This window comes from Sorex fumeus, unplaced genomic scaffold (assembly GCF_029834395.1).
Source record: "Sorex fumeus unplaced genomic scaffold, SorFum_2.1 ptg000072l, whole genome shotgun sequence".
NCBI lineage: Eukaryota > Metazoa > Chordata > Mammalia > Eulipotyphla > Soricidae > Sorex > Sorex fumeus.
This window is the reverse complement of record NW_026606129.1, coordinates 49,427,933-49,450,508: the sequence shown is the minus strand read 5'-3', so window position 1 is coordinate 49,450,508 and position 22,576 is coordinate 49,427,933. Positions and strand designations below refer to the sequence as shown.

At 61.6% G+C, this 22,576-nt stretch overlaps 1 protein-coding gene across 3 annotated transcripts; it reads left to right on the top strand.

Annotated features, from left to right (window-relative positions):
• The first annotated feature begins 10 nt into the window (after positions 1 to 10).
• Positions 11 to 21,755, top strand: PLXNB1 (plexin B1). Of its 3 annotated transcripts, XM_056129821.1 has the most exons (39): positions 11 to 186; positions 1,026 to 1,084; positions 3,622 to 3,681; positions 4,347 to 5,456; positions 6,362 to 6,544; positions 6,789 to 6,917; positions 6,994 to 7,094; positions 7,296 to 7,428; positions 7,651 to 7,807; positions 8,013 to 8,121; positions 8,194 to 8,302; positions 8,656 to 9,339; positions 9,492 to 9,614; positions 9,760 to 9,882; positions 10,234 to 10,327; positions 10,416 to 10,588; positions 10,709 to 10,860; positions 11,871 to 11,976; positions 12,136 to 12,272; positions 12,420 to 12,596; positions 12,764 to 12,935; positions 13,103 to 13,345; positions 14,030 to 14,206; positions 14,282 to 14,430; positions 15,326 to 15,426; positions 15,632 to 15,849; positions 16,114 to 16,292; positions 16,475 to 16,541; positions 16,763 to 16,909; positions 17,573 to 17,741; positions 17,957 to 18,060; positions 18,321 to 18,405; positions 18,554 to 18,726; positions 18,813 to 18,973; positions 19,067 to 19,214; positions 20,056 to 20,120; positions 20,229 to 20,304; positions 20,694 to 20,768; positions 20,977 to 21,755. In XM_056129821.1, exons 4-39 carry the CDS (start codon positions 4,353 to 4,355, stop codon positions 21,079 to 21,081), a joined length of 6,408 nt encoding a protein of 2,135 aa, XP_055985796.1. In that variant the 5' UTR covers positions 11 to 186; positions 1,026 to 1,084; positions 3,622 to 3,681; positions 4,347 to 4,352; the 3' UTR covers positions 21,082 to 21,755. The 3 variants fall into 3 exon arrangements, with proteins under 3 accessions (XP_055985796.1, XP_055985795.1, XP_055985797.1); XM_056129820.1 differs by lacking the exon at positions 1,026 to 1,084; XM_056129822.1 differs by lacking the exons at positions 1,026 to 1,084; positions 8,656 to 9,339 and having other exon boundaries at positions 14 to 186.
• Positions 21,756 to 22,576: the final 821 nt, after the last annotated feature.

Here is a 22,576-nt window from a genome sequence, read left to right as displayed (position 1 = left end):
CAGCGCGGCGGCGGCGGGCGGGGCGGGCAGCGGGCGCAGCTTTCCGCCCCTCGGTCTCCGGGTAACAGCTGCGGCTCGGCCAGACCCACCTCCGGGGGGCGGGGGGCAGCCGCGCCGCCGCGCGCAGATCCCGAGCCGGGCGCGGCGGCCGCCTCGGCGCGCTCCTCCCGCGGGGCCGGCCCGGTGGTGAGTGCGGGGCGCGGGCGCGGGCGCGGGGCGCGGGGCGCGGGGCGCGGGGCGGGCGGCCGAGCGGAGAGCCGGGACCACGCTCGGCCGCGCCGAGGGAAACTCTGGCGGCGGCGGCTGGAACGCGATTGGGAGACGGAGGAGGTGGAGCTGCTCCTCCGCGCCCCCTCCTCGCCGCCGCACGGCGGCCGGCACCGGCCGGCCCCTTCCCCGCCCTCCCAGGACCACTGGTGGGGTCGCTGCCCCGCGGCTCGGGGGGAGGAGGAGGGTCGCGGGCAAGCGCCGATCGCAGAGACCTCGCCCTCCCCTTGGTGGTAACAGCCCTGCGCCCCGCGCCTCTCACAAAGACGCACCGGAGCCTCCTGCCGAGCACCCCTGCACCGGGGACCCGGCTCTCTCCACGTGGGCGCGGGCGGCGGTGATGGAGAAGCGCCCCAGGGCCCTCGGGGTGCCGGGTCAAAGGGGGGATTCCGCCAGCCCTGCCCCACGAACGACGGGGCGAGCAGTGTGTGCTCCCGCACTGTCAATGAGTAACTCGCTGGGCCGGACCCGGAGCCCAGCTCGCGCGGGAAGGGAAGGCCGCTTCCCACTCCCCAGGACAGACGCTCGCGGTGGGGACCCGGTGTGTGGGGACCCCGGGCTGGCGTGCCCTTGGTGTTGGACGTTCTTCGGTCCCGCTGAAGATGGCCCAGAAGGAACCTCAGGGCACGTGTGGCCGAGGCCAGGCTAGAATTGGGCTGTGAGTCTAGAGGGCCCAAGATTTGGGGAGAAGGCAGGAGATCCCGACCAAACTTGAAGTTTGGCTTCTAAATAGGCTGCCCTTTTTTTTTTTTTGTCAGTTCCTGCCCATCATTTGTAAAAGTGACACTGACTCCTTGTGTGGCCTTTGGAGAAGCATGTGGGCCCCTTATCTCTCCTGCCCACTTGGTTTTACCTGTTAGTGAACTGGAAGTTCACCCAACTAACCGTAGGGAGCTTGGGCTAACATCTGTCCTCATTTTGGGGCCTCTGAATCATCCAAACACCCCAGGGAGCCATCAGGCATGCACTGAATCAGGTGTCCTGTGGACTGGTCTGAGCAGTCCAGCTGCTGGTTCTGGGACCCCAGGGTACACAGCAGGTGGCTGGGTGTGCCCACGCCCACCTGTCTATCACAGGAGGAGCACCCTAGGGGCAGGGAAGACTGGCTGGGAGGCTAAGAAGGTAGGGAGTTAATGGGACAGCTCGGGAGTGGGCATTCCAGGCTGTGGGAACTGCCTGCAGTGGAGGCCGGCAGGCCCGCGGAGCATGTGTGGGGGAGAGCTGGCAGGGAGCCGACCATGGGAGAGGGCCTGCGCCGAGGGGGTTGACCTTTATCCCTCTGCCCAGGGTGGGGTGGGGGTGCAAAGAGAGAGAGAGAGAGAGAGAGAGAGAGAGAGAGAGAGAGAGAGAGAGAGGCATGTGTCCTGATTCTGTTAGAAGGTCCTGAGAGGAGGTGGGTACTGAGGGCTGCTCTGCCCATGGCCGAGGTTTACGTGAAATATGCTACCCACCAGAAGTGTCCTTGCAGACCTTTTTAACGTGGAAGACAGGCAGCCAGATTCACTGGTGGGATGAGGGGGAGGGAGGGGCCAGTGATGAAAGGAGCGTGAATTTTTCCCAGAGAGGTCAGCCTCCCCTCTCTCATGTGGCCTGGCCCCTCCAATTCGTCCATCCTCTTCCTGTGGGCCAGTTGGCTCCACTGTGATTTTTACATTTGGGGAGTGTCTTGGTAGCGGCCCCCTGAGAGCTGGAGAACCTTGGCAAGCAGTAGGCGCTGAGCAAATGTTTGTAAGTGAATGAAAGCGGGAGTGTTGGTAACCTCAGGCTGCTCTGCCCAAGGCGCATCCCTGGGTGTGAGTTGGCAGGGGGAGTGAGTGTCGGGGTAAGGGGGTGCCCTCTGTCCATTCTCAGTTAGACACCGATGTCACACAGTTCTGAAGAAATCCTCTCCCCCCCTCCCCCCCAGCCCTTGAAAACAAGGTGGGGGGCTCCTGGGAAGCCTGGCCTTGCCATAGTCCTGGGCTTCTCGCCGGGTTCACGAATCTCCCTGCCACCTCTTTTCCACCACCCTCCCCTTGGTGGCAAACAGAGGCGGCCTTGTTCCCGCTCCCATAGAGCTGCCCTGTTCTCTGCACACTAAAAATGGAAACCCCCAAGCTATTTTGGGAGCAGTGCCCAGCCAGGCTCTGGCCATGGCTTCCCTGCTCCCACCGGGCTGCTGGACTCTCCTCCGAACCTTTGGCCAGCCCTGCCCAGCCTGGTTCGTTGTGGGGCAGACTGAGGAGGAGCCCCCTGCTGGGGCCGTGGCTGGGAGGAGTGGACCTGCACTGCTGGAAACTCCCAGGGCATTCTGCACAGGCAGATTGGCATCTGGTGGGAGGGGCGGGCAACGTGGCCTGGACATGGGCAAGTAGGGAAAGTATCTGGGGCACTTTCCAAGAGAGCCTAGCCTGGCCCTTCACTAACCCCGGCTCCCGCTGGGTCCCCTGGAGGTCTGGGGGTGGGGGTGTTGCTATGTTTTTCTGGGGCCTGCAAAGAGAGGTCTGTGAGGAGAGCGGGCTCCCACCCAGTGTCTGGGGAGTACCTGGGGGTGGCAGGTACAGCCGTGGGGCGTGGTGACATCCTCCAGGAGAACTCCCCCACCCCTCCACATACAGCCACCCTGTGCCCTGGCTCTGCTCTGACCTGCGGGAGAGGAAATAGCGAGAGATGGCCTGGCTTCACCAGCCCCTAGGACTTAGGGCCCGCCCCAGGGAAGTGTGCATGTGTGTCTAAGTGCCGGGGAGGGGGGGGCAGGGAGGATGTGTCCTCAGGGTGTGGAAAGGAGCTGGGCTGTGCATGTGTGTGAGTGGGTGCATCTGTGCGTCTCTGGGCTCTGCATGCGTCTGTGTGTGGCAGCACCTGTGTGTGTGCATGCAGGCTGGGGCTGTGGGGGCTTGGTGGGGGCGGGGGTGTGAGCATGCCTCTGCTGCGGGGCCCAAAGGTTTGGCCTAGGCTAGCCTCTGGCCTGTGTGGGGGAGGGCTTGCACTCAGGTACCTCCGTGAGGCCAAATTTGGGCAGAGGGTGAGAATGGCAGTGTGCTGGGGAAAGGGGCAAGGGTCTGCAGAGGGACTGAGCCCTGGGGGTGAGGGGCTGCGTGGGCCCTGCTAGCCACACGCCCTGTCCTAGCTGCCCTTTCCCAGGCCCTGCCAGGACCTGACTCCTTTGCCCTCCCCCTCACTGTGTGGGCTCTGAGGAGGCGTCCCCTGTGGAATGTGTTTGGTGGACGAGGGCCAGGCTGGGCCCCATTCCACCGGCAGGCTGGGCAGCAGGGAGGGGGTACCTTTGTGCTGCCGGCACGATGGGCAGCTAGGGGCTCCCTCCTGCCTACAGCCCAGCCCCCAGCTTCACGCTCTGCTTTTCTCCCTGGCTAGGTGACTCCCGTGCAAGGCGCAGGTCATGGTGTTGTCTCCTAATCCAGCCGGCCCTGCCAGGTGAGCACTGACCTCCCGCCTCTGCTGAAACCTTTTCCGGGTGGGGTCCCGCCTCCAGGTCCCACCCTGGCTGTCTTTCCCTTCTGCCTCCCTCTCTCTGGGGGAGCCCTGCGCTAGTTATTCTCGTGGGTCCCTCCCTGCCCTTCGAGACCCATCAACCAATCCTTGCCCTGCTTTAAACCTGGGGGTGGCTCCTGCCTCAGAAGCCAACCTCAGGGCCAGGGAGGTGTCCCTGAAGGGTGGTGCAAACACTTTGGTTGTCGGAGCCACTGGTTGGATCGCTGGCACCTTCCAGTGCCTGAGCACTGCTGGGAGGACTCCTCCAAGTACCATGGGGTGTGGGCCTAAAGCAAATCAAGCAGCAGCATCCCGCAGAGGAGTCCCACCCTCCTGGGGGTGCTAGCCCTTTCTGTCTGCCACCTGCTCTGCTGCTGTTTCTTCTAGGCTCTGGGACCTCTGACCCTCAGGTGGTACAGGGCACCTGAAAAGAATAATGCAGGTGGAATGTGGGCAGCGGGGAAGTTTCCAGAGTGTGTGTGAATTGGGGGATTATCCCGACACCACATCCGTGTCGGCATGGCCCTCCTTGGCTTCTTGGTATTGTCCCAGCTCTGGCCCTTCAAGACAGGGACCCCTAAGCCACTCTGCACCTCTCTCCCTGCCAGGTGACCATGTCAGCCCTCGGCCCAGCTCTGCTGCAGGCACTCTGGGCCGGGTGGGTGCTCAGCCTGCAGTCCCCACCGCCAGTTGCCTTTACTCCCAATGGCACGACTCTGCAGCACCTCGCTCGGGACCCTGTCTCAGGCACCCTCTACCTGGGGGCCACCAACTTCCTGTTCCAGCTCAGCCCTGGGCTACAGCTAGAGGCCACCGTGTCCACTGGGCCTGTACTTGACAGCAGGGACTGCTTGCCCCCGGTCATGCCTGATGAGTGCCCCCAGGCCCAGCCTACCAACAATCTGAACCAGCTGCTCCTGGTGAGCCCGGGGGCCTTGGTGGTATGCGGGAGCGTACACCAGGGGGTCTGCGAGCAGCGGCGTCTAGGGCAGCTGGGGCAAGTGCTGCTGCGGCCAGAGCGCCCAGGGGACACCCAGTATGTGGCTGCCAATGACCCTGCTGTCAGCACTGTGGGCCTGGTGGCCCAGGGCCTGTCTGGGGAGCCCCTCCTGTTTGTGGGACGGGGCTATACCAGCCGGGGTGTGGGGGGCGGCATCCCGCCCATCACCACCCGGGCCCTGCGGCCGCCGGATCCCCAAGCCGCCTTCTCCTACGAGGAGACCGCCAAGCTGGCGGTGGGCCGCCTGTCAGAATATAGCCACCACTTCGTGAGCGCCTTCGCCCGCGGACCCAGCGCCTACTTCCTGTTCCTTCGACGGGACCTGCAGGCACAGTCCCGGTCCTTCCGTGCCTACGTGTCACGCGTGTGCCTGCAGGACCAGCACTACTACTCGTATGTGGAGCTGCCGCTGGCCTGCCAAGGCGGCTACGGGCTGATCCAGGCTGCTGCCGTAGCCACATCTGCAGAGGGTACCCAAGGGGAGGTGCTGTTTGCGGCCTTCTCGTCAGCTGCGCCCCCCGCCGTGGGCCGGCCCCCCTCCCCTGTGGCTGGGGCATCAGATGCTTCTGCCCTCTGCGCCTTCCCCCTGGATGAGGTAGACCGCCTTGCCAACCGCACCCGGGATGCCTGCTACACGCGTGAAGGCCGAGCAGAGGACGGGGCTGAGGTGGCCTACATTGAGTACGACGTCAACTCTGACTGTGCGCAGCTGCCCGTGGTGAGCGCTCACCTCTCAAGCCCTTTGGTCAGAGTGGCATCCAGGGGGCAGAACGGTGCAGGGTGACATGGAACCGGCACCAAGGGGGTCGCGCTTGTGGAAGAGCCTTGAGAGGGGGTTGCAGTTCTTGGCTGAGGCGCTATAGTTTAGAATGTGTATGTGGGATGGGGTTGAGGACTGTGACTGAAAACCTTGGCCTGGAGGGATAGGACAGCAGATAAAGCACTTTACATACAGCCAGCCCGGTAAAAACAACATCCCTCATGGTTTCCTGGGCATCCCTGGGTGTGGCCCAACCCCCTACCAAAGAAAAATGAATCAAAACAGAATATGGCAGGGGTGAGACCTGTTGTGTTAGGTCCTTGAGCAAGAGAGCTTGAGGAGTCAAGACTTGTTTGGCCCTGACCTTGGGACAGTGGGAAAGGATGTGTAGGACATGCGGGGGACAGTCCGAGAGAGGAGGTTACTGGAGGAGGCTGAGTATAGACCTGGGACAAAGCAGCTCTCAGCTGGGAATGGTGAACAGAATGCAGCCCAGCCAGATGGCGTCAAAAGAAGGGAAGGGACTACTTTTTTGGGGGTCACACCTGGCAATGTACAGGGGTTACTCCTGGCTCTGCACTCAGGAATTACTCCTGGCAGTGCTTAGGGGACAATATGGGATGCTGAGAATCGAACCCGGGTCGGCCATGTGCAAGGCAAACGCCCTACCCGCTGTGCTGTTGCTTCAGCGCCGGGAAGGGATTACTGGATTCCAACTGTGGCAGGGGTCGGGATGTGGCTGTGGAGATCCTGCCGGGAGCAGGTTGGCCTGAGACCTTTGCAAGGGGTGAAATTATGGCGGGAGCCCAGCCACCGCAGAGGTGTTTGAGGAGGGCATGACTGATGGTGTTCGTGGCCTGCAGGATACCCTGGACGCGTATCCATGTGGCTCAGACCACACCCCGAGCCCCATGGCCAGCCGAGTTCCCCTGGAAGCTGTGCCACTTCTGGAGTGGCCAGGGGTCCAGCTGACAGCTGTGGCGGTCACCACAGAGGACGGCCACACCATTGCTTTCCTGGGTGATAGCCAAGGGCAGCTGCACAGGGTGAGTGCACAGTGAGCTCTCTGGGGACGGCCTGGGCTGTGATCCCTGTGTGCCCTGGAGCTGTAGAATGTGCCCAGGATCTATGACCCACCCCTGGCCCTGGTCTGGAAGGGAAAGTTTGGCTGGGGTGGGGGGGGCTTAACCCGTGGCACCCTTACCCCCAGGAATGCCTCCTTGTAAACTGCTTCACTGGGGGAGAGGGCAGTGCTTGGGCAGGGTCAGTGGCTGACTTTTGTGTCCTTAGGTCTACCTGGGCCAGGGGAGCGATGGCCGCCCATACTCCACCCAGAGCATCCAGCCAGGCTCTGCAGTGAGCAGGGACCTCACCTTTGACGGAACCTTTGAGCACCTCTACGTCATGACCCAGAGCACAGTGAGTGGTGGGCCTGGGGTGTGTCCGGCTGGGCCCCTGGTGCCGGATCCCGGCCTCATGTGCTCTGCTGTCCCAGCTTCTCAAAGTTCCTGTGGCCTCCTGTGCCCAGCACCTGGACTGCGCGTCTTGCCTTGCTCACCGGGACCCATACTGCGGGTGGTGTGTGCTCCTGGGCAGGTTCGTGCGCCCCGTCCCAGACTATTCTCCCAGCCCAGCATGTGTCCCTCCTCTGCCCCCCCATTCCTCCTGACTCAATGCCCAGTCCCCTGCCTCCATGCTGTGCCCAGCAGACTCTGCCTAGTGTCCAGCCTGTCCCCTCCCCTATGCCCTGCTGTCCCTCCAGGAGGGCGTCCAGTCAATGCAGCTGTTTTTCCGCAGGTGTAGCCGCCGTGCCGAGTGCTCGCGGGGTCAGGGCCCCGAGCTGTGGCTCCCAAGCTTCCAGGCTGACCAGGGCTGTCTGCGTGTGGTGGCCATGAGTCCTGCCAACATCAGCCGAGAGGAGAGACGGGAGGTGAGGCGCCCAGTGGGCAGCTCCCCTGCTCAGCATGAAACGCCACACGGGCCCCCACACGGGCTGCTGCTTGTGGCCGCGCTTTTCCCATCTGCTGCTAACGCAAGCCAGCAGGTGTTGGTGAAGGCCGAGAGGCTGGAGGCCGCTGCTGCCAGGCCTCCCTGGGCACTCCCATGTGCTGGTTGTGGTCTGTAGCTCTCTCTCCCGCCGTTCTCCTGGCAGGTCTTCCTGTCGGTGCCGGACCTGCCGCCCCTGTGGCCCGGGGAGTCGTATTCCTGCCACTTTGGGGAACTGCAGAGTGCAGCCCTTCTGACAGGCTCTGGAGTGACATGCCCCTCCCCAGAGCCGAGTGACCTTCCGGCGCTGCCCAGAGGAGCCGGTGGGTGAGAGAAGGGCCCCGAGACCCCCCCCCCATCCTACTTCGAGGTGGGTGGTGGGGTGGGGTGTGAACCCCGGCACACTGGGCTTTGTGCCCCGCGGGCTGCTCCCCCAGCCCTGGAGCCCCTACCCTTTGGGATCTCAGCCCACTCTGGTCCTGGGCTGCCCCCGTGCGGGCTGAGCAGCCCAGTCTTGCCCCCTTGCAGACCATGTCGTGGTGAATGTGGAGCTGCGACTCGGCGCTGTGCTGCTGGTCCAGGCCCCCCTCGCCTTCTATGATTGCGCGGCCATCACCGAGCTCCACCCCTCAGCACAGTGAGTCCCTCAGCCCGGCCCCACGTCCCCCTGCCCGTGGGGGCCCCTGCCCCATTGCTGTGCTCTGTGTAGGTGCCAGGCCTGCGTGAGCAGCCGCTGGGGATGTAACTGGTGCGTCTGGCAGCACCGATGCACGCATAAGGCTTCGTGTGACTCCGGACCCATGGTGGCAAGCCAGCAGGTGAGCGTCCCACCTGGGCCCCAGTGGGTGGGGATGGGAGGCCGTCCCCATTGCGAGGGTCTCTCCAATGGCTGGACTCTGGGCCGGCCACACATGGGAGGCTCTGTCGGGGCACCGGATCACCGGAGAAGGTGCTAGTCGGTCCCTGAGTCGCGGGGCCTCCTGGAGCCGACAGGCCCGGCCTAGGGCCTCAGACAGCCTGTGCCCCTCACTCCTCGGGAGAATTAATGGGCCGTTTTTGTTTCTCTTTTCCTTCGTCTCCTTTCCTCTAACACACCCTTTGCCCACCCGTCTCCTGCTCCCGTGCCCGCCTGCTGAGTGGCCCTTCCTGCCTGCCTGTGCCACTCCTTCAGAGCCTGCTTCTCTCCCCAACACCTCCTGCAAGGGAGCCTCCCACCCCCTTCCCACCCACAGTCCCGAGGGCCACGGCCACCCCCAACTCCGAGCCCCTTCCCGTGGAGCCCGGGGCTCCTACCACGGTCGCCTCAGATGTCCCATCTGGGACGGGACCTTCCCTGCTCAGCCCCTGGGGACCAAGGGCAGGTCCTGGCCCCCCACCTACCACAGCCCCCACAGAGTCACCTCTCCATGAAGAACCGCCCCCTCCGAGCACCCCCAGTAGACCTGGAACTGCTGCCCCGGCCGCCATTGACCCTGTACCCACGGCCACCCCCGAGGACCTCTCAGGCCCCGACCCTATGCCCTCTGCTGAGGCAGCACCGCCCCCGGCCCTTGCAGACCTCAGTCCTGAGGTTCTTCCCTCTGCGGTGCCCCTGGATCTGGCCCCCGACACTGCTCCCACCACCACTTTCCCAGGGGTCATAGGCTCCCCCAAGCCCGCTCTGGATTGGCTCATGAGAGAAGGCGGCGAGCTGCCCGAGGCGGACGAGTGGCCGGGGGGTGATGTGCCCGCCTTCTCCACTTCCACCCTCCTCTCAGGTGATGGAGACTCGGCCGAGCACGAGGGCCCCCCCGCCCCTCTCATCCTCCTGTCCAGCCTCGACTACCAGTACGACACCCCCGGGCTCTGGGAGCTGGTGAGGCCCAGCCCAGGAAGGAGCCTCAGTGGCGGGACGGGGCTGAGCGGCCCTGCCCCTCCCTGCGATTGTGCCCGGGAAGGACCTTTGGGGCAGGGTGGGGTTGGCGGCAGGGTGGGTTCCACAAACTGCCTTGTTCTTGGTGTCTGCAGGAGGAGGTGAGCTGGGGCGCCAGTGCCTGCCCATGCGTGGAGCGTGTCCAGGGCTCCACGCTGGTACCTGTCCATGTGGAGCGGGAAGTGCGGCTGTTGGGCAGGAACCTACACCTCCTGCAGGTGAGAGTGACTGCTTGGAGGCCCAGGGCAGGCCCCAGGGGCCCGGGTTGGCCCTGGCCTCAGTCCCCACTGGGGAGGGCTGTGCTCAGGCCTCTGCAGATGGCCATCAGCCCAGCCCAGTCCCTGTTCCCGCCTCTGCCTCCAGGACAGCCCAGGGGACAGTGAGTGTGTGATGGAGCTGGAGGGCCGCCAGGTGGTGGTGGGTGCCCTGGTCGAGTGTGAGCCGCCTCCAGATACCTGGTGCCGAGTGACATGCCAGCAGCATCAGGTGCGTGGCCGAGAGTGCCTGGGAAAGGGGCAGGTGTGCCCTGGCCACAAGCTGACTCCCCCACTCCAAGCCCAGTCCAAGCTCTGACTGTGAGGGCGTCTCCAGGTGCATCTCTGACCCTGACCCCATGCCCTGTGGGCTTCTGGTGTGTCCTCTCTGGCCTCTCACCCTGTGGCCCCCGGGGCTTCCCACTCTCTATGCCTTCTCTGACACTGGGTCCCCAGGAGGACTGGGTCACTCAGGCTCTGTAGCCCCATGATTCCTGGCACCCTACTGTGACCTCTGATCATGTACCCCCACAATTAGGCGTTTGGATGCTGTCTCTGACCCCCTCTCCTCCCTGCTCTCCAGCTCAGCTATGAGACTGCGCAGCCTGAGCTCCAGGTGGGGATCTTCCTGCGCCGAGCGGGCCACCTGCGTGTCGACAGTGCCGACGGCCTACACGGTGAGGCCCCGGGGAGACCAGGGTGCTGGGAGGCAGGGCTTCTCTGGACTGATCTGTCACGTCATCTCTGTCCCCCCCCTTCCCCCAGTGGTGCTGTATGACTGTTCCGTGGGACATGGGGACTGCAGCCGCTGCCAGACTGCCATGCCCCAGTACGGCTGTGTGTGGTGCAACGGGCCACACCCACAGTGTGTGGCGCGGGAGGCCTGTGGCGAGGCTGAGTCTGTGATCACCCAGTGCCCTGCGCCTCTTATCCACATGGTGCGTTGGAATGCTGGCGGTGCCCTTCCTTACTGCTGCCCTTGGGGAGCTGGGACCCAGAGATGGCAGTGGGTTTCTCTCTACGGGCTGCCCAGGTGAGCAGTCTTTGTGCTGGGACAGGTGGAGCCGCTGACTGGGCCTGTGGATGGAGGCACCCGGGTCACCATCAGGGGCTCCAATCTGGGCCAACACGTGCACGATGTGCAGGACACAGTCAGGGTGGCCGGAGTGCCCTGTGCTGTCAGTGCCCAGGAGTACGAGGTATCCAGCAGGTGAGCCGGCTGCTCCCCCCTTGCCTTGCTGCCCTCCCTTTGCCTCCATGCTGGGCTTGCATCATGCCCCGGGGCACCCCAACTGTAGACTCCTGGGACCCCTTCTGTTTCCTGGTGCTACTTTCTGAGTGTCCGTGGGTGGAGTTGGGATAACAGTTCTCCCAGTTGCCCCTTTCTCTCACAAGCACTGTCCAGGGTGGGCTCTGGAGAAGGGCAGACTGGTAGAACACCTGCTGAGTGCCCTTAGGGGCTGCTTTCAGCTCTAGGCTCGGCTTTGCTCCTGGTAGTTCTTCGCCACATGCAAGGCCAGTGCCCTTAAGTCCTGTACTAGCTCTCCAGCCCCTGGAAGTTCTGTTTTAAGCAAGACTCCGCCAGATCGTGGGATTTGCTGACACGCATTCGACCAACAGTTTCAGCTGACTGTCTAGACAGTGAATGATTCTAGGACCAGGAGACGGAAGTGATTTGAGAAGGGATGAAAATACATTCTGGTGGGAGCGCCCTGCCCCAGCCATATGTCTCTTGTCCTGTTTTCTCAACTGCTGGCAGTGACTGTGTGGGGTTCCATCCTGCAGCCTGCATGTGCTGGATATGAATGTGCCGCACACTTCTTTTTCTCTGGCTAAGATCCAGCGTTTTCTTAGATGGTTCACTTTCCAGAGGCTCTCAGATTGGCTCGCTCCTGGGAGCAGGTCTTGTCTCTCTGTAAGGGGTGCTGTGCACACGGTGCTGGCAGTTGCTCAGGCCCACACATGAACTCAGCTGCTCACCCCACCTCTGGCCACACAGGGCTGCTTTGGAACTGGGTGCCACACAGAAGACAAATTCTTTCTCGTTCTGTCACTCTGGGGTTGGATCTGAAGGAAAGCACAGAGATACCGTAGACTACTGGGGTACCGTAAGGATTTCCCCCTAAGTGAGAGGGGCTTTTGTCAGTCTCCTGGGGGCGGGAGGGAGCAACCAGGCCAATTGGCTGCTGCCTGGCACCCCAGCCTGCCCTATGTCCACAGCCTTGTGTGCATCACGGAGGCCAGCGCTGAGGAGGTGGCGGGCACTGTGACAGTGGAGGTGCCAGGAAGAGGACGTGGCGTCTCAGAGCACAGCTTTGCCTACCAGGTGCCCACATGCCCAGCTCCTCCAGCTGCAGACAGGCCACTCTGGTGGCTGCTGCCAGTCCACTGGGCTGTGCCTTCCTGGGACTCTCTGCCCACCTCAGGCTCCTTCTGCCTGTTTCTGACGTCACACCTTTCCCCACTCCCATTCCCCTTCCCCTAGGACCCGAAAGTGCAATCCATCTTCCCAGCCCGAGGACCCAGAGCTGGGGGCACCCGCATCACTCTGCATGGCTCCAAGCTCCTGACAGGGCGGCCTGAGGACATCCGAGTGGTCGTCGGAGACCAGCCTTGTCACCTGTGAGGAGGGGGGCTTCCTGGGAAGTGCCACAGGGTGGGGTGGGTGCTCAGGAAAGCAGAAAGAGGGAAGGTGCTGAGGGGAGTGGATGAGGCCTGCATCCTTGATGCCCAGCCTGGCCGCCTTCCCACGCCTCTCTTCTCCCACAGGCTGCCTGAGCAGCAGGCCGAGCAGCTGCGCTGTGAGACCAGCCCACACCCCGTGCCCACCACCTTCCCCGTGTCTGTGTGGTTTGGGGCTGCCGTGCGGAGGCTGCAACACAGCCAGTTCGAGTACACGTCAGATCCCAATGTCACCTCTGCTGGGCCTACCAAGAGCTTCCTCAGGTATGGAGCCCAGGGCACGGGCGCAGGTGTGTGGCAGGCAGGTAGGGTGGCTTGTCCGGTTGTATGTGGGGGGCCCTGAGTCCCATGGTGTCAGTGCTCACCCAGTGAGGGCTGGGCTGTAGAGCCTCATTCATACGGATCATGAATGGCTCTGGGCTGTGTTTCAGTGGAGGACGTGAAATGTGGGTCCGTGGCCAGAATCTGGATGTTGTACAGACGCCGAGAATGATGGTGACTGTGGTTCCAAGAGCTTCGTGGCCCGGCCAGGGGCTTGGGCGGAGGCGCCGTGTGATCCCTGAGACTGCCTGCCCCGCGGGAGCTTCCTGTGGCCTTCAGCATGTAGGACACCCGGGGGCACCTTCTGTCCGCCCTGGGCCAGCCGTCACCCACCCGGCCCACACCCACCTGGTGGTCTGCCGCTGGCGGCTGGTACCAAAGGAGGCACTCCCCATCTTTGCTGGGCATCCTGCCTGCTCACCCCGCCACTCACCTTCCCTCCGCTCTAGTTTGAGGGGCCCTGCCGCGTGGACTCCCCCCAGCTGATCACCTGCCGGACGCCTGCCCTCCCGAGCCTGCCCGAGGAGCCTGGAGTCCGCGTGGAGTTTATCCTAGACAACCTGGTCTTTGACTTTGTGACATTGAACCCCACACCCTTCTCCTACGAGGCGGACCCCACTCTGCAGCCCCTCAACCCCGAGGACCCCACCGTGCCATTCCGGCACAAGCCCGGGAGTGTGCTCTCTGTGGAGGTATCGCTCTAACTGGGTCAGGGAGGGCCCCCACAATGCCCCTGCTTGGCAGATAGCCCCGTTGTATGTGGCCGAGACGCTGAGACGGCAGAGCAGACAACACACCTAGTGGGGGTTTGACCACTTGCCTAGTGGCCTGGGTCCTGCCACTCTCCATGGCTTTCAGCATCTGGGGTGGCATGGGATAGGGCAGGCCTTGGCCAGTACCCATACGGGAATGACCCATGGGGACACAGCAGATGGGCACTCAGGAAGGCCTGTCATCACCTGCAGACAGAGTGGAAGCTCTGGGGACTGGGAGGACTCAGACGCTCCAGGTTTCTAGCTGTAGAAGACTTGAGGGACTGGAGAGATAGTACAGCAGATAGGGCATTTGCCTTGCATGCAGCAACCCAAGTTCCATCCCCAGCATCAAATATGACCCACGAACTCTGCCAGGAGTAATTCCTGAGCACAGAGCCAGAAGTAAACCCTGTGCATTGCTGGGTATGGCCCAAAAATTAAAAAAAAAAAAAAAGTTAAGACTTGAGGAAGATGGACAGGGCAAGTCATGGGATCACTGGGGGGCGTCCATGTATAAGGTGCTGGGGGACCATCAGCTCTGCCCCTTCGGCTGGGGCTCAGGACTACCCTTCCCACCTCTGGGAAACATTCAAAGTGATTGATCATTGACCCATGTTCCAGGGAGAGAATCTGGACCTTGCCATGTCCAAGGAAGAGGTGGTGGCCATGATCGGGGCTGGGCCCTGTGTGGTGAAGACGCTGACCCGGCACCACCTGTACTGTGAGCCCCCCGTGGAGCAGCCCCTGCCCCAGCATCACGCTCTCCGGGAGGTCCCTGACACTTTACCTGAGTTCACGGTCAGTGGGGCAAGTGTCAGGCTAGGGTTGGGCTTGGCTGGGTAGACTCTTGCTCACAGGTGGTTCCTCCTGCAGGTACAGATGGGGAACCTGCACTTCTCCCTGGGCCAGGTGCAATATGACGGCGAGAGCCCTGTGGCTTTTCCCATGGCTGCCCAGGTGGGCTTGGGAGTGGGCACTTCTCTTCTGGCTCTGGCTGTCATCGTCATTGTCCTCATGTACAGGTGTGTGCGGCCATGGTGGCTTGGCTGGGCAGGTAGTAGGATGTGGTTGGATTGGGAAGGGGTGATTAAACCAGAGGTTAGCATCTGTCAGGAGGGGGACGTATTTCCAGCTCAGCATTTGCAGGTTGCTCCCAGTGGTGTTCAGGGAACTGTGGTCTTAGCAGATCAAACTGAAGGCTCCTGCATGCAAATTGTGTGCTTCAGCCCTCTGAGCTCTCTCCCTGGCTCAGCAAACTTTTTTTTTCTTTTTGGGTCACCTCTGGCGATGCTCAGGGGTTACTCCTGGCTCTGCACTCAGGGGTTACTCCTGGCGGTGCTCAGGGACCATATGGGACCATATAGGAATCGAACCTGGGTTGGTCACAAGCAAGCCAAATGCCCTACCCGCTGTGCTATCACTCCAGTCCCGGCTCAGCAAACTTTTAAATTTTTTTTTGTGGGGGGCACACTTAGTGGTGCTCAGGGGATCATATGGGATGCCGGGGATTGAACCTGTATTGGCTATATGCAAGGCAAGTGCCCTACCTGTTGTACTATCGCTTCAGGCTTCAGCAAACATTTTTAAATAAAGGACTGGAGAATAACTATCTCTGGCAGGTGGTCTCAGTTGTAGCTGCTTAATTATGTCAGAGCGCGAGAATCGCCACAAACATTGTGAAGCACATGGGCACGGCTGTCTTCCAACAAAGCTTTTCTGCCAAAATGCTGGGTTAGACAAGGCTTAGGCTGGATGACTTCCTTGGGATGTGACACAGGAAGTTTTGGCTGGGCTAGGCCTTGGCTTGGTTGGATTCAGCCAAGGTCATGGTGACGAAGGATCTGTCCACCTGGACCAGAGAGCACTTACAAGGACTCTGAGTGCCATTTTTCCCTTTCTGACCATGGCACTGAGCAGGAGGAAGAGCAAGCAGGCTCTGAGAGATTATAAGAAGGTCCAGATCCAGCTGGAGAATCTGGAGAGTAGTGTGCGGGACCGCTGCAAGAAGGAGTTCACAGGTGAGGTGGCAAGGGGCGCCCCCCCCCCCTTAGTATGAAGGCCTTGTGTTGACTGGTCCCATCCCTGGCACTATGGAATCCCCTGAGCACTGTGCAGGGTGGAGCTCCCAAGCACTGTTGGGTATGTGCTCCCAACTAGGGCTCTGCCTAAGCTGCGCCCATCACATGGCATCCAAGCCTAAACCCTGCCTCTTCTGCTTCCCAGACCTTATGACTGAGATGACTGATCTCACGAGTGACCTTCTGGGCAGCGGCATCCCCTTCCTTGACTACAAGGTGTACGCTGAGAGAGTCTTCTTCCCTGGGCACCAGGAATCGCCTTTGCATCGGGACCTGGGTGTTCCCGAGAGCAGGCGACCCACTGTGGAACAGGGGCTGGGACAGCTCTCTAACCTGCTCAACAGCAAGCTCTTCCTCACCAAGGTACTGCAGGTCCCCAGGACCTCCCCCTGGACTCCCCTGGCCCCGCCCACCCTGGCTTCACTCCAAAGTTGGCCTGACTGGCCCCGCCCACACATTCCATCCTTCCCGCCTATATGCTAGGCTGGCCCCGCCCCACCAGCCCACATTCTGACTGGCCACACCCCTTCCCGCCCATATCTTGGCTGGCCCCGCCCTCTTCCCCGCCCCTTTCCTCCCACATCCTGACTGGCCTCCGCCCACCCACGCTGTCCTCCCCGCTGTCAGTTCATCCACACCCTGGAAAGTCAGCGCACCTTCTCAGCTCGTGACCGGGCCTACGTGGCATCTCTGCTTACGGTGGCACTACATGGGAAGCTTGAGTACTTCACTGATATCCTCCGCACCCTGCTCAGTGACCTGGTTGCCCAGTATGTGGCCAAGAACCCCAAACTGATGTTGCGCAGGTCTGTGAGTCTGTCCAAAGCCATGTGTGTGTGTGTGGGGGGGGGTGGGGGGTGGGCTGTGGGCTGTGCCGTCCAGTGGGAACAGGGGTCAAGCTTGGGCTCTGGGACACTGCAGCATAGAGAGCCCCCTGCCCTGTACCCCCTTTCCCCCCCGACCCTGATCCTCTTGTCTGTCATCACAGGACAGAGACTGTGGTGGAGAAGCTGCTCACCAACTGGATGTCGATCTGTCTCTACACCTTTGTCAGGGTGAGGGAGGCAGAGTGCGGGGCATGGGGGCAAGGGGTGTTGTATGCTCCGGGGAGGGCCAGGACTCTGGCCACGCAGCCCCCAGACCCTGTGCAACTGTGCTCCCCTGCCTAGCTTATCCTCCGTCACCTGGCCTTCTGTAGCTGCTTCCTGTCCCTGCCCCAGTGTGGTCAGCCTCTGCCTCGTCCGTGCCTGGCTCTGACTGCCTACCATGCCCACAGGACTCAGTAGGGGAGCCTCTGTACATGCTCTTTCGAGGAATTAAGCATCAAGTGGACAAGGGGCCTGTGGACAGTGTGACGGGCAAAGCCAAGTACACCCTGAATGACAACCGTCTGCTCAGGGAGGATGTGGAGTATCGTCCCCTGGTGAGGGAGCATGTGCATGTGCCTGTGTGTGCATGTATACACGCACAGTAGTAAGGGGGAAGGGAGAGGGTATGATTGTGTGTGTGTGTGTGTGTGTGTGTGTGTGTGTGTGTGTATGTGATGAGTACCTGGACAGAGCCAGCCTGTGTCCTCATTGCACTAGGACTGAGTGGTTGCCTAGTGCCCTGCCAGGGATGCAGTTGTTCCAGCCAAACAGGGACCAACCCCCCACCCCTACCCTCACCCCCCATCACTTCCTTTGGGTTAGTCTTCCCCATAGCTATTGGCGAGGAGGTGCGCTGGGAGAGTGTCACTCAGGCTCCTGGTTCAGGCTGGCCAGACTCCCGCTCCTTAGCTTCCTTCAGAGACACCCCCTGCCTCCTCCCCCCCTCCCTCCAAACAGTCCGAACTGACTGAAACTGGAGATTCCAGTGGTGAGAACCTTCTGACACTCCTTTTTCCTGACCATTCACACCGTGTAGATGTTTGCTAGTGTGCTGTGCTCACTGCTAGGTTACAGGGGGAGACCAGGCAAACAGATAAGAATTAGGGCCTGTTTGGTGCTTGGAAGTCAGAGGTCAAAGGCAGTAGCTTTTGTGTGGCTTATCCCTGTCCTTGGCCTGAGAGTGGCGGAATCCCTGACTGGCTGTATGTCCTGTGCAGACCCTGAATGCAGTCTCTGCTGTGGGACCTGGGGCAGGAGAGGCCCAGGGTGTCCCTGTGAAGGTCCTGGACTGTGACACCATTTCTCAAGCCAAGGAGAAGATGCTGGACCAGCTGTATAAAGGAGTACCCCTTGCACAGCGGCCAGATCCCCGCACCCTGGATGTTGGTGAGGGTGGGGGAGGGTGGCCAGGACCCTGGGCTTGGGCTGGGCTGATGCTGCAACAAGGGGAGGGTGTGGGCACATACTCTGGAGCCGCTGCCAGGGTGCCTTCTGCCTGGCCAGGAGCTCTGTATGCCATCTTGGGCAAGGCGGGATGGGGCTGCCCCAGGAAGGAGGTGCTTGCCCTGGGCCCTGCACTGAGTGGCATCTTGCCCTGGCAGAGTGGCGCTCAGGGGTGGCTGGGCATCTCATTCTTTCCGACGAGGATGTGACTTCTGAGGTCCAGGGTCTCTGGAGGCGTCTGAATACTCTGCAGCATTACAAGGTGAGGGCTGTAGCAATAGCACAGTGGGTAGGGCGTTTGCCTTGCACATGGCCGACCCCGGTTCGATTCCCAGCATCCCATATGGTCCCCTGAGCACCGCCAGCGGTAATTCCTGAGTATAGAGCCAGGAGTAACCCCTGTGCATCGCCAGGTGTGACCCAAAAAGTTAAAAAAAAACCATTATAAGGTGAGCAGGGAGAATGGGAGGAGGCAGAGGATGGGACAAGACTGGTGCAGGGGTTACCAGCTGTTGTCAGCAGGTTCCGGATGGAGCAACAGTGGCCCTCGTCCCCTGCCTCACCAAGCATGCTCTCCGGGAAAACCAGGACTACGTCCCCGGAGAGAGTGAGTATGTCGGGTCCCCAGACTCCCCCAGGGTTGTCAGACGTCCCCCAGTATGTCAGTCTCTCTAGTACTCAGAGATTCCTTCACTGGCCCTCCCCACTCCCCCTGGTCCCTGACCACAGATGACAAGCTGTGGGTCCTTCAACAGGGACCCCGATGTTGGAGGACGTGGATGAGGGGGGCATCCGACCTTGGCACCTGGTGAAGCCAAGTGAGGAGCCAGAGCCCCCGCGGCCTCGGAGGGGCAGCCTGCGTGGCGGGGAGCGGGAGCGCGCCAAGGCCATTCCTGAGATCTACCTGACCCGCCTGCTGTCCATGAAGGTGGGGCAGGGTGCAGCCATATGGGAGCTGCTGGGGCAGGTGCTGGGGTCGCCGGCTTAGCGCACCTGCTCCGTACGCCTTTGCAGGGCACGCTGCAGAAGTTTGTGGACGACCTGTTCCAGGTGATTCTCAGCACCAGCCGCCCGGTGCCTCTCGCCGTGAAGTACTTCTTCGACCTGCTGGATGAGCAGGCCCAGCAGCATGGCATCTCAGACCAGGACACGGTCCACATCTGGAAGACCAATAGGTGAGGCTGGGGTGTGCTCAGGTGGGCCAGGGTCCTAGGCTCTTCTCTCCCCGCCCCACTGCATGCTCACCAGCTCGTGGCTCCTGCCCACAGCCTGCCACTGAGGTTCTGGATCAACATCATCAAAAACCCACAGTTTGTGTTCGATGTGCAGACGTCTGACAACATGGACGCGGTGCTGCTGGTCATTGCACAGACCTTTATGGATGCCTGCACCCTGGCTGACCACAAGCTGGGCCGGGTGAGCACGGGCCAGGGACCTGGTCTTTCCAGTCAAGAGGAGGGGCTGGGTAGAGCCTCTTGAGTCCAGGTCATGGCATCACGACACAAAGCTGCGCTTCCTTAGACCAGCGGGGCCAGGTACAGATTAGGACATGCATGGGCAGGGCAGCGGCAAGTGGGGGTGAAGGAGAGGAGGACTCACGGTGACACTGTGGCTCCCCTGCTGTGGCCAGCAGAGGCTTAGAGGAGTGGCTGGGCCAGTTCCCAGATGTGGACTTGGACCCTGGCAGTGTCTGCCTGCCTTTGCTGTAGAGATGGACTCCGGCCAGCTGGGGCACACCGAGAGGAGGTCAGGGCCTGGCAGCTGGGGGTGGGGGATGCCATCACACAGTTGGAGCCAAGAAAGTTCCCATGGCTGATGACAGGTTGACCCTTGTGCAATTTAGGGCCACACCCAAATGTCACCCTGCCACAGGCTGGATGTGGTCTGGTGTCCCCTGGGACACTGGACATTGGAGGATTAGAGTGGGGTGGGAGTCGGGGGAACCCCTGCAGAAGGACACACAAGGGCCACCCATATTCTAGTTGGGCTGGGACTGTGGAGTTCCTGCGATTGTGGATTTGGTTTTGGGGAGACAGTTGGCAGTGTTCAGAGTCTACTCCTGGCTCCAGGCTGGGGAGTGGCTCCAGGGGTACTTGGGGGACCATGTGCTGGGGATTGAACCTGGGACTCCCCCCGAGCTGTTTCTCTGACTCCAGGACATTTAGTTTTATATACAAAACTGTTCTGGAAAACCAGGATGTTCGGTCCCTGAATCCACACTCATCCCTCTTTCCCTCTTCCCTGCTCTGATGTTCAGGACTCCCCCATCAACAAGCTCCTGTACGCCCGGGACATTCCCCGCTACAAGCAGATGGTGGAAAGGTACAGGCCAGCTGGTGGCCGTGCGGGGACTGGTGGGCATAGACAGGGGTGGGCCCCGGGCAGAGTGGCGGCTGTGTTCCCACAGGGGCTCATCTCCATCTCTGGCAGGTACTACGCAGACATCAGACAGACCATCCCCGCCAGTGATCAGGAGATGAACTCCATCCTGGCTGAGCTGTCCCGGGTAAGGGCCTCCCGCTGCAGCTCCTGTGCAGGTCTGGATGGTAGGCCGGGGCAGCGAGCCAAGCCATCTCTGGGGCATGGGGCCTCGGGAAAGGTCTGTGTGAGAGCAGCACAGGGCGGGTCAGCCCATGGCCGCTGCCTTCCCTGGGGTGACAGCTGGAGCCTGCAGGGGAGAGGCAAGCCAGGGGCTCTCACCAGGGAGACCCTTTAGCTCTTTCTTGGCCCTAGATGAGCTTCTGGCTTGGGATCCCTGCTCTGGGGAGGGTTCTGCTTCTCACAAAACCCTTCCTTCACCTCCTGGCCCCCATCTTCTCATTCCTGGGGTCCTCAGCCTCCTTAGCATGTGGCAGCACCTCTCATCTCTCCCCTCCTCCCTGGCCTTCTCCTTAGAACTACTCTGGAGACCTCGGGGCGCGAGTGGCCCTCCATGAGCTCTACAAGTATATCAACAAGTACTATGACCAGGTGGGTGAGCACCCCAGCCCTGCCACGCAGTCAGGAGGACTGGGGTGTGAAACTCAGTCAAGTTCTCGGAGCCTTAGCCTCCCCCTCGCACAGGCTGGCAGTGAGGGAGGCAGCCCCCTGGGTTTCCTGGGGTTCCTGGCCCGCTATTGGAGTCTGATGTGGAGCCAGCCCAGGCACAGTGCCCGACAGCTCAGCCTCTGCCTTTCAGATCATCACTGCCCTGGAGGAGGATGGCACCGCCCAGAAGATGCAGCTGGGCTATCGGCTCCAGCAGATAGCGGCTGCTGTGGAGAACAAGGTCACAGATCTGTAGCGACCCAGAGCCACCTGCTGTTGCCTCAGCCCCACAGCAGCCCTGGCAGCGCCTGGAGAGACACCTCCGTAGATGCTGTAGTGCCCGACGAGCAGAATTAGTGGAGGTGTCCCAGGCCCTATGTGCCTCTGGCCTGGCCCGATGGATGTGCCTGCGGGTGCAGGGCCTAGAGGCCAGTGGGTGGGCAGGGGGTGGCCCTGCCTGCTCCCCTAACCCAGGGACCCCGGGGGACTGTTTTCTGGGTGACGTCAGTCTGTGGGGAGATGGAGACTATGGGCTCCCAGGAGTGGATGCCAGGGCCTCCGGACCCTGGGGAGTTGGTACGGTTCCTGCACATTGGCCCTGGTCCCAGGGACCCAGCCAGGAGGAGGAGGAGGTGGAAGAGGAAGAAGAGGAAGAAGAGGAGGAGGAGGAGGAGGAGGAGAAGGAGCGCACCTCCAGGCTGCCTCTTGACCCTGACCTGAATCTAGCTGCCTCTGGCCTTGCTGCTGCCATGCTCCTGGGTCTGAGAGATGGACGCATTTTCTAGACTCCCGTGGACAGACTCCTCAGCAGGTGGCCGTCCCCAGGGCGGTCACCCTACCTCCCAGAGTGGTGAGGGGCACCTGCTGTGGGGAGCTCAGGGCTCGGAGTGGCCCCACTGACCCAGCTCTTCATTAAAGAATGACACACTGTGTGGCATCTGGTACATGGGTATGGCTCAGTGCTCTGTGCGAGGTGCCAGCTGTGTCCAGCAGGTGTGTGTGTGTGTGTGTGTGTGTGTGTGTGTGTGAGAGAGAGAGAGAGAGAGAGAGAGAGAGAGAGAGAGAGAGAGAGAGAGAGATAGCGCATGTGTGTGAGTAAAGGTTGGGGGAGTCTCATGGCCCCCGTGTCATGCTTCAGGCTGCTCAGCTGGCCAGGCCCTTAGAAGCTCCTAGACAGGGGTGCAGGGTCAACGTGAAGTGAGAGCCCCATGCACGAAGTTGCTGGGGAGGCCCACGGCTGAGGGGCCTCCGGGCCTTCTCCCCCCACTCAAGCTGCATTTTTGCAGCTGTGTCACCATTTCTGGGGCATTGACCTGAGTGGTCCAGAGAGCATGGCAGCTCACAGTCTGTCTGAGGCCAAGACTTGGGGTGGGGGGTGCTTTCCCATACTCCTGTTTCCCACTCAGATTCCTCAGCCGAAGGGGCCTGTGGTTATAGGGTTGTCTTCTGGGTCAGGGCGTCTGGGCAGGGCTTTGAGCCCAGCTCCATGTGAGTAACCCCTGTGACAGCACTGATGGGTCTAGCGGGTTGGGAGTGAAGCCGCTTGGCGGAGACCACCCTGGTGCCCGGCTTGAATCCTGTGTGCATTCAGGCCAGCCCAGTGTTCCTGGGCTCTATCCCCATTACGAGGTCCCTCCCTGTCTGCCTCCCCTCTGACTGGGTCCCCTCCCACAGCACAAGGCGGTGAGGGTTTGATGGGACAGAGACCATGGTGCTGGGAAGGTCAGTGCCAAGTGTACTGTCTCGGGCCT

Bases quoted from the DNA above. Each gene is read 5' to 3' on its own strand.
- PLXNB1 (XM_056129820.1), top strand. From the start codon at position 4,353: ATGTCAGCCCTCGGCCCAGCTCTGCTGCAGGCACTCTGGGCCGGGTGG. The intron at 5,457-6,361 runs GTGAGCGCTCAC...CGTGGCCTGCAG, and splicing joins ACTGTGCGCAGCTGCCCGTG to GATACCCTGGACGCGTATCC. The intron at 10,589-10,708 runs GTGCGTTGGAAT...GTGCTGGGACAG, and splicing joins CTGCGCCTCTTATCCACATG to GTGGAGCCGCTGACTGGGCC.